At 37.2% G+C, this 10,565-nt stretch overlaps 1 protein-coding gene, 1 long non-coding RNA gene and 1 pseudogene across 2 annotated transcripts; all 3 read left to right on the top strand.

Moving 5' to 3' along the window:
* Positions 1–296: 296 nt before the first annotated feature.
* LOC114727139 (poly(A)-specific ribonuclease PARN-like) lies at positions 297–4,166 on the top strand (annotated as a pseudogene).
* A 701-nt stretch (positions 4,167–4,867) lies between these two features.
* On the top strand, positions 4,868–7,720 carry LOC114727138 (putative disease resistance protein RGA3). Its single transcript, XM_028913861.1, has 2 exons — positions 4,868–7,497; positions 7,602–7,720. Exons 1-2 carry the CDS (start codon positions 5,004–5,006, stop codon positions 7,718–7,720), a joined length of 2,613 nt encoding a protein of 870 aa, XP_028769694.1. The 5' UTR covers positions 4,868–5,003.
* A 442-nt stretch (positions 7,721–8,162) lies between these two features.
* On the top strand, positions 8,163–8,978 carry LOC114727153 (uncharacterized). The gene is made up of 3 exons (XR_003738562.1): positions 8,163–8,248; positions 8,452–8,518; positions 8,893–8,978. It is a non-coding gene; the product is annotated as an uncharacterized LOC114727153 (long non-coding RNA).
* Positions 8,979–10,565: the final 1,587 nt, after the last annotated feature.

Here is a 10,565-nt window from a genome sequence, read left to right as displayed (position 1 = left end):
ATGCATATATGTATGTATTGCTTGGCTTGCTGGGGAGTAAACGCAATACGTTAAAATAAGCATTATCTTTATATAATAAATTTATAAGTAAAAAATTGATTATTATCATTTTATTTCCAGAAATTTAAAATTAAAAGAATTCATTGTAATCAACATAAAAAAAATTTTCTGGATTAAATTAAAACATTGAATTCACAAAATTCTCCACATAAAAAAAAGGGGGAAAAAGGTTGCAGCATCCAAGGACCCGACCCGATTTCCCAGGGGTATATGATCCATGGACCTTCAATCCGGCAATGGTTCCGGCATTCATGTCTCTGTTGTTGCAGAGGCGATTTCTCTGCACCAAGGTGCACAAGAAATGGAAGGTGAAGCAGGTAACGAAGTCCAACTTCCAGGAATCCTTGAAGGAGTTAGAGACCCATGTTTCAAACTCTGACTTCGTAGCAGTATCCATAGAGAAGACAGGCTCTTTCTCGGCTTCGTGGCACCGTGTGCTTCCCTTTGACACGGTGGAAATCGCCTATTGCAAGGCCAGGCACTCCGCGGAGCGGTTTCAGCTACTTCAGTTTGCTGTCTGTCCATTTTCAATTGCCGACTCCAATAAGTTCATCGCTAACCCGTGGGTACCAAGTATCACCTTCTCTTTTGCAAGTTGCACAGGAAATTTTTATCATTGTCCTGACGAATGGAACATTTTCAAATTCTCATTGGGAATGATATCTTTTGATTTGATTTTTGATCCCTCCATTGTTGTAATGCTTCCCTTAACATATTTCATGGCTAGGAGTAATTGAGTTAAACAATGAGAGTGACAGGGCCTTAAGTTTCCAAATAAGCAATTTGTTATCTTTTGAATTAATTTGTTATCTTTCAACCAATGAGGTTAAATTGAAAGAAATTATTTGTAGTGGACAAAATTCAAAATGCACTTATCTATCAAGGGTGACAATAGAGTTTCGTTTCCGAGTGATGCTTGTAGAGTGGAAAGGGGGGGCGAAAAAGTGACCTAACGGATATGGTGCAGGTACAATTTTCTTTTGTTTCCCAGAGATGAACTGAGAACGGGGATGCCTTCTTATAATTTTTCATGCCAAACATCACATCTGACGTCCATGGCTCGTGAAGGTTTTGATTTCAATGCTTGCATATACGATGGTAAAGTTTCTTAATGTCCTGATTTTTTTCGTTAAAACTTCTTTTGGTCTGTAAAAAGCTATTCGTATTAAGGGAAATCGTAAGAGCGCAATGGCTAAGTGGTTTTGGGACTTGCTGAGGCTATTGCTGGTAATGTTCTATAATACAATCAGCCGTGTTACTGCGGTTTTGGAGTTTTTCGCTTCCCTTTGTGGTTGAATAAAATTATGACTAAAGATAATCAACTGCTCAGGCTCCGTTGATATTAGAGTTTTCATCTGTTTATTTTGATGTCTTGGTCTAAGCAAGGTAACTGCAGTACTCAACGTTTTCATTTTTATTTATTTTTTAAATTTCCTTTGAAACCTGTACCACACATGATCTATTGTATGGTCAAGTTCTGCTAACTTGCTATGCAAGTTCACGTTGTCCTGCTGCGTAAGTGTTATTTGTTTGCTTGGACAAAGCCTGCTGCTATTGTTCATCTTCCACTGTGCTAGTCTTTCTTTTACACTTTCTTTCTCATATGCTGAGCATAGAAGGATCTCTTCCTTTTTCATTTCTAGGATGATACTGTGGAAGGAGATAGAGAATGAAATCTACATTAATCTCCCTTTCTTCCTTCAGAATCAGTGAGACTAACAACCAAATTGAAAACTTTCTTCTGCCTTAGTTGGCATGAGGCATGATTAGGCTCACTAGCCATTTTTTCTTTAATACAATTCGAATGTATACCTAAAATTAAAAGAGTGAAAGCATAAACAATTTGTGTCATCTATATATCAATCAATTACTGCTTGATTTCCTCTAATACTGTTTGTGGATTTGAGGACTTGCTTGTGCCCCCGGACAGATATTGTTTTCATCCTCATTCCAGCAATATGCGTGGCCCTCCTTAAATATGTGGATATGGATAGCAAATGCCATGCTATTTTAAAAGACAGTCTACAACTCTGCTACTTATTTTGAGACCCTGATGTGCTTTCTTAACCCTGTGTGGCAGGTGTATCATATCTATCTAGAGTACAAGAGTCTAAAGCTAAAATGCAGATAGGGAATTACATACCTTGTTCTAATGTGAATAACTCTTCTTCAACCTCTACTACTGCTGATACTGTTTTTGTTGAAAGGATTAAATCACGGATCAAATATTGGATAAAAAGTTGTGAAAAGTGTGGCAAAAGCACAAGCAAAGATGGTAAGAATATCTTCGGCAGATTCTTTTGGATTTGGGTTGTTCTTCGAACTTTCCTTTATTCTTTAACCATGCAGATGCTCTCCCCGCCTCCCTTAGGAAAATTGTGATGGGAAGTGAAATGTTCGGCTCAAGACATTGTCTCACAGTAGATGTTTGCAGTGATAGACAAGTGCAGCTGATTCTGGAGGTAGAATGAAGTAACAATGTCTTGACTTTTAAGCGATATGCTAGCTTGATCACCCCCACTTCATATAACCGATCAAATTATTTTTCATACTTACTTTGGGGTGGTGTTTGTTGGATTTTGTCGTGGCTGTAGATGCTAGTAAACTTTCCCAACGTTGTTCCTTTGCTAGTGCCTGGAAAGGGTAATACTGCTCTGGCTATCTGTCTTGTTTTGATCAAGTCGAAAGAGGATAAGGATTTGTTTGAGGTGATGATAAGTTTTTAATCTCGTCTAGTTACTGGAAACATTTCTCCTTCTCTTGAAATAATAATGACTTTACTCGGCAGAGGGAGCGTCAAAAATTAGAAGAGGAGGAGAACAAGAAACTTCGTGGGTTTTGAGAGGTGATCGAGTTGATTTCTGCTTCACAGAAACCTGTTCTCTTCCACAATTGCCTTGATGGTGTATATCCTTGATGGAAAATTCCTAATTTAGTTCTCTTATGTTGTTGGCCTGGTCTACTTCCCTCTATTAACTTTTTATTTATTGTTGTTCTTTGCAGATTGTGCGTTTATTCATTCAAAATTCATTGCTTCCCTTCCTCCTGAAGTGAATGAGTTTATAAACTCTTTCCGTTCAGTTTTCTCCCATGTAATTGATGTGAATCATATGATGAAGAAATTTGAGGCCGTGAGACATATGACCAGCATATCTGCTGCTTTATTGTACTTGAAGAATCGTTTTTTTGCATCTGTTGATGTGGAAATTCCTGACCAAGGTAAGCCTTCGTCCTGATATTCGCACCCATCCTCAACCCACTTACCATGTTTATGTCATCAATCCTTGCATGCATCACTTCCCAAAATTTAAGAGCCATGGTGAATTCGTCCCTTTTTATTTCATTTCCTTTTTGGGTAAATGACGAATTTTTATTTATTTTTATGTTAATCTCAAGCTGGCAATTTAATCATATTCAGCTACTATAAATGAAGGCAAGAATGATGGACTTGATGCATTAAGGATATGCTATTTATTTATGAAGATCTGCTCTATATTGAAAATTTCCCCATGTGTTACTGAATCTGGCAATAAGCATTTGGCCGCTGAGCTTCAAGACTTCACCAATGTATTCCATCCATGGACAGCTGATTCCGGAGAGTTGGCTGATGAGAGCATTAGCATCTGGGCAAATAATACAAGAAAGGTTAACAGTGAACAATTAGTTTTCTTATGGGGAGTTCAGTTCAGGATCACGGCAAGCATGTTGAAGAATCTACTTCGGGAATCTCATGGCATCTTTTCTAGAGAGTTTGACGTCAAACTGGTGGATAAAGACTGTGCCATTGTTGTTTTCTGGGAACCTGGGTTGTCAAAAGCTTTTATTAATGCAATGAGTAGTGAACAAATTAGTGGATTGTTGAGGGAATTAGTATCAAATGGCCTCAGGGTAGCCAGTTATGACACTTACAGGACAGTTTGTAGGTTAGGTTTGTGGGAGGCCAGTCTCTCAGAGTCGCTGGATGGGGCTCTGGAAAAGTCTGATGGAGAATTTTCCAATATTTGCTGCCATAATGATAATGTAATTAACTTGGATAATCTTTGATGGTTACATGATCGTAATAATTGAGAAGGAAAATTCTTTTAAGCCTTTTTAAGTTTTTTCTTTCCTGCCTTGCAAGTTGCCGGACATGCTTTTTTTTCCCCCTAAATTCTTTGTATTGGTTCATGCCTCATCAAGTATCAGAGTAGCAGTTTCTCAAGAGCTGATATAACTTTATACCGATTGGCTTGCTTGTCTAGGTCATTATATGATGGCGCGTATCATAATTTTACCCACCCTTTTCTTATGGGATGAAGGAATTTGCTTTTAGCATGTTGGTGTTGGGCCTTAAACTGACCCCAACAAAATAAACGAAGCAACGTCAAAATAAGATAATTACAGCAGGAGAAAGTTGATTAATTTACCTCCAATATTTATTTACGGGTACCTTCAGCCACTAATTAATTTCATTGTTACTGTTTTTGTCCTCCCCAAGTAGGCTTCACGGACACAGTGAGGACAGGACGCTGCACAGTCTTTCGAGGAAGCAACGGCATATCTTGACGTTAGGCTCTTTAAAAGAGGCATAACATGTGACGTCAATTCTTAATTAATACAAACGACAATTCTTTTATACAAACTAGAAAATTAAAACACATAGACCAACACAGAAGCCACCCTGATAATATAAACTAAGTAGTAGTTGATGGTGTGGGTTTAATGGCCCATTGAAAGCATCTTTTGATATGATTAAGTTAATTGGGACGTGGATTCCAGGCTGTTAAACTTTCTTTTTGATTAATTACTTGCTTGGTTGTCACCTCACGTGGCTTAGCATGCAAAACTATGGGCATATTTCTTCTATATAGGCCACGAACTGTCAGAACATAGTCTTTCCAGTTTCATCTTTGCTAGATCTAATCACCAAACTCCCCCAACGTCTCCCTTTGTGTCTTGGAAGGATGGCCGAGCAAGTCCCATATGGCGTGGCTACAAGTCTCATCAACACTTTGGCTTCAGCAGCCTTCAGGGAGGTTGCTTCCATTTATGGGGTTGAGACTGAGATTGAATGGCTGAAGGAAACTGTTAAAGACATCAAAGCCGTGCTTGCTGATGCTGACCAAAAGCAGCACACTGCGCAACTCATCCAGCGCTGGATAACGAAGCTAAGACAAGTCCTTTACGAAGCAGATGACTTGCTTGATGAGATCCACACTCAACATTTGCTGCGCGAGAGGGATGGAAAGGGAAAGGTACGTGACTTCTTCTCGTCCTCCAACCCAATTGCTTTTCGCCGCAAAATTGCAAGGAAGATTAGAAAAATCAGAGGGAAATTTAATGGTGTTGTTGAAACTATGTCTAAGTTGAATTTAGATCGAAGAGATGTTGAAACGAAGCATGAAAGGAGGAACTGGAGGGAAACTAGTTCTTTTGTGCTCCAAGAGGAGATGGTTGGTAGGGAGGGAAACAAGAAGGACATAATTGATTTGTTGTTGAATGATGATAATAGCCATCAAAATGTTTCCTTGGTTGCTATTGTCGGCATTGGGGGTTTGGGTAAAACTGCCCTTGCGCAATTGGTGTACAATGATACTGACGTGGAGTGTTCTTTCGACAAGCGAATGTGGGTGTGTGTTTCTGAAGACTCCAATGTAAATGCGCTTGTTAAGCAGATACTCGAATCATTACTTGGCAAAAAACAAGACGATCAATCATTAGAACTACTTCAAAATGAGCTTCAACAAAATTTAGCTGGCCAAAAATTTGTGCTAGTTTTAGATGATATTTGGGATGATTTTCCCGTAAAGTGGGAAGAGTTAAGGAAGTTTTTGGCGCGTGGTGCTAAGGGTAGTAAGATTTTGTTGACTACACGCAATCAGGCGGTAGCCAGTAAAATGGGTGTAAAAACGCCATATCTTTTGGAAGGACTGACAAATGACCAATCTTGGACTCTGTTGAAAAGATTGGCATTTGAGGAAGATAAAATAATGACCGAAAATATGGAGTCTATTGGCCAAAAAATTGCAGAAAAATGTAAGGGTGTTCCGCTGTTAATAAGAGTAATGGGGAGTTTGTTGCGCTCAAAAGCGCAGGAAAGTGATTGGGAAGCTATTTTGGAAGGTGACTTTTGGAAGTTATGTGAAGACAATAATTCACTTATGCCAATATTGAAGTTAAGTTATGACAGTTTGGCAGTTGAATTAAAACAGTGTTTTGCTTATTGTTCTTCATATCCAAAAGATTGGAAATATAAGAAGGATACATTGATTGATTTGTGGATGGCACAAGGCTTCCTTGAAAGTGAAGTTGAGAAACGATGTCCAGAAGATGTTGGCGAAGACTATGTCCATATTTTGTTGAAGAAGTCTTTCTTGCAAGATGTCAAGATGGATGAATTAGGTGAAATCAAATCTTTTAAAATGCATGATTTGATGCATGACTTGTCCCGATCAATTATTAGCTCTGATGATTGTCTATATGTTGAGGGGAGACAAAATGTCGTGAGGTGTACTATACATGCTTCTCCTAAAGAATATAACTTTGATAGTTCACAAGATTTGCAGGGTTTCGGTAGATCGAGAACCGCTCTCAAAACAAAGAGAGAATATGAAAAGACTTCATCCGATTCTTTTGTGTTCACGCGCTTGCGTAGTCTAGATTTGTCACACCATCACAAGAGTGATTTGCTTGAATCAATAGGTAAAATGAGCCATCTGAGGTATCTTAATCTCTCTCATTGTTCTCAATTGACTTGTTTGCCTGAAAGTATAAGCAACTTGGTCAATCTGCAGACATTGAGATTGAAGTGGTGTGATAATCTTAAATTTTCTGGGGATATTATCACAAAGTTAATAAACTTGCGTCGATTTGATATAGAACGTTGCGAGGCCTTTGAAGATGGGATGCCCATTGGGTTGGGCAGAATGACGACTCTGCAAAATTTGTCACATTTCATAGTGGGTGATGATGATGAGAAGAGAAAGAAGGCCAAATTGAATGACTTAAAAGAACTTAATCTCAGAGGTAGATTAACAATTGAGAAACTTGGTTTAGTGAGGAATGTAGAGGAGGAGTCCAAGGGTGTTAATTTGAGAACAAAGAAAAACCTCATTTCCTTGACCCTGAGGTGGGGACAATATTCAAAGATGAAAGATCGTGATGCCACGCAGTTGTTGGAAAATCTTCACCCTCATCGAAATTTGAAGGCATTGACAATAGCAGAGTATCCAGGGATATGCTTTTCCGATTGGCTTTTGTCATGTGCAAATCTTGTTGAATTGAGGTTCAGTGACATCTACAATTGTCAGTATTTGGCAGCGTTGGAAGGGCTTGTTTCTCTCAAGACTCTTCACATAATGGGGATGGATAAATTGGAGTGCATATATTATAAAGAATGTTCCTCATCAACTAACTTCTTCCCATCTTTGGAGGAATTAAACATTCTGAGGTGTGGAAGTTTGAGGGGATGGGTAAGGGAGGGAGATATCCAAAATACAAGAGATGTTGAGTGGCATCATTCATTACCTCCATTTTCACGTCTTTCATCCTTACAAATTCAGGGTTGCCCAAACCTAAACTACATGCCTCCTTTTCCAAATCTCGTGAGGTGGTTGGGATTAAGATATTGTGGCGCAAAGCCATTGCTGGACACATTAAATGTGAAAACACAGTTTGCTGAATCTCTATCCATGCTTAAGTCTCTTTGCATTGATAGGATGTGCATGGAAGCATTACCAGAGGGATGGATGCAAAATCTCTCCTTTCTTGAATATCTTACTATTGAGCGTTTTTCGAGTCTAAAGAAACCATTCCATCATATGCGAAGTTTACCTGCAACACTAAAAGAATTGTGGATTCGCGAACTTGATTCACAGGATGTTGATGTGGGGTGTCAAGACCTTCGTTGCCTACATTCTCTCCAACTAATCGGTTTTACTTTCTGCAATCGCCTCATGACTTTACCTGAGTGGATTTGTGATCTCCACTCACTCCGACATATCCACATTGTGGCTTGTCCAAACTTGGAGTCATTTCCTGAAGAAATGCATCGCCTGGCTAATTTACAAAAGCTAGATCTGCTTGCATCTCCACTTCTACAGGAAAGGTGCGAAAGAGAAACAGGAGCAGAGTGGCCAAAAATTGCTCACATCCCAAATTTATGGGTCGGTTGACATCAAATCAAACTCGTCATCGCATACATGTAAAGGTATACTCGCAAGTAACTATTATGCCATTTATTAAAAAAAAAAAAACTTGTATAATTTCTATAACTACTTTATTTTTTTAAAAAAAATTACAATGCACTATAAACTAGATCTTATTATTTAGATCTTTATATAAGAATTCATTACTAGAATGCTTCCTAGTCTTTAAACTCCATTCCTCGTAGTAATTAACGTTTGATTGCAGCTGATCATATTTTCGAAAAGAGAAGGCTTCGCAGAGCAAGCTCTGCTCAATGAATCTTTAGAACAAGGTACATCGCTGCTACTTAACTGGATGATTAATTACTATAATGTTCGCCAACCAACTAGCTTGTGCACTCTTCAAATTTCAAACTAGTTTTGTCCAGCTACGTGGATTATAAAACTTTGAAAACATTGAAAAAGGTAATGGGTTACTTGATGATTATTTGTATTTGCTCTGTTTTTACGAAAATTGTTGAACAACTAAAGAGTGCTCCAGCCTACTCCAAATTTGACACTTCCTCTGCTACTTTAGTTAATTTCAATCCTTTTCTTACTCACTTATCATAATTTCATGGTTTCAATTCAAATTTGAAAGTTTTATTAATATTTAATTTGAAATTGAAGGAACCATGATCTGTTCATTATTTTTATAACTTGGCAGGTATTCAATTTGGGATAAAGAAAGGGAAACTTTTCAGACACCTGAGCTTGCTCATACCAGCCCATACTTGATCCAATATATGAAGGCGGGTCAAGATGGCCATGTTCAGGTTGATCCTGTGTTATGTTTAAGGTTAATCCTGTGAGTTATGTTTACTGCACGTAAGTTGGTTGTTTTCTTACTGAGTTGAAATGTGAAAACGGTAATATGTATATACTTATGATGAAAGCCTATCTAGAATTGTATCATGTCTTCTTTTTCTTGATTGATTTTCGTTTATTGCTCGATTTCAGAATTGGATGAATGTGATAAGGAAACCACATTCCTACTCCGAATTTGTATTCAGTTGCAATGAAATCTACAGTTTATTGAGTTCGCTTGTGTGATTCCATGTGCTTATTTGAAATCTAACAGATTCAACCTGTCTGATGACAATATCCTTTCGTTTTCCTTTTTTCATATATCCCTTTGTTGATGGTTGAGTCACTGGCCTCAAATGAATGAAAGCTTAATTGGGGTCGACAAATTATGCAGATTTGTGGGCAGCAAAGCCATTGCCTATACAGAAATTGGAATAATATATTTTATGCCATCAATGGAATATCACCAAAAATATAAGGACAAAATAGTGAAGAATTTTAGCTCCTTTTGAGAAAAAAAAAAATCCCAATTCAGGGGAGCTAAGATAAGAATGAAGGAGGGAAGGAAAGATTTTGGTTCTCCTCTCCGTCAAAATTTCTAATCAAACAAAAAGAGGGGCTCATTTTTAATCTCCTCTAACCTAACAGGTTTTGAAGTTTATTTGCTTCGTGTAAGAGTCTCATGCATTCATGAATCAGATCTAAAGTTTATTTGATTCATACAAGAGTCTCATGTATTCATGAGTTTAATTCTCATAACTATGAAATAGTTAATAAAACCTTCATGATTCTTAAGAGCTGGTTGAAAAACTCAATTTGATTATAAATATAAAACACAGTTTATCTTGTTTTCCGATACTTAACCATTTTACTCTGAACTCTCTAGGTAATTCTTATAGTGATTGTATATATTAAAGAGCTTTTATCAAGAGTTGATTTCAATACACATGATTAATAAAGATATTTTAAAAAATACGATACTTATTTATTATAAATAACTAATTTAATTAATTTTTTTAAAATTTTGATAAATTATTTATCTAACTCTTATATTAAAAATCATAAATAGTGTTTATTTGTGAGAAAATTTTAGAGGGGACAGCAATTGAAAAACTAAAATATACGATATTTATGGCATTAGTGGTGAGTATTCGGCAAGGTGAATAATAATTAGCGAAATTTATTTAATCAAATAAAATAATAATAACATAGAACCCATGACAATGTGCCACGGACTTACCTCGGACCCCACATAATTAATTTCTACAACTTTTTTAACAAGAAAGGTGTAAACTCCTGTGGTTGTGAGATTTTCATTAACTTTGCGACCATATATAACACTAGCTAGGTGCATCCACTTTTAATACAGTTGAATAATCAAGCCGATTGAGCCTGGGACCAAAAAGGCATCCAAGCTCTATCTACAAATACAGTTGTACCATATTTAAAAAAATTAAAAAAAAATACAGTTGTACATATTACCTCCGATCCTAATTATAAGACTTTACTTGTAGAATATAAAGGAGGTCTTAT

This window comes from Neltuma alba, unplaced genomic scaffold, assembly GCF_004799145.2.
Source record: "Neltuma alba isolate B1F8T4 unplaced genomic scaffold, ASM479914v2 tig00012451_pilon, whole genome shotgun sequence".
NCBI lineage: Eukaryota > Viridiplantae > Streptophyta > Magnoliopsida > Fabales > Fabaceae > Neltuma > Neltuma alba.
The sequence above is the reverse complement of the archived record's forward strand: the minus strand, read 5'-3'. Positions and strand labels throughout refer to the sequence as shown.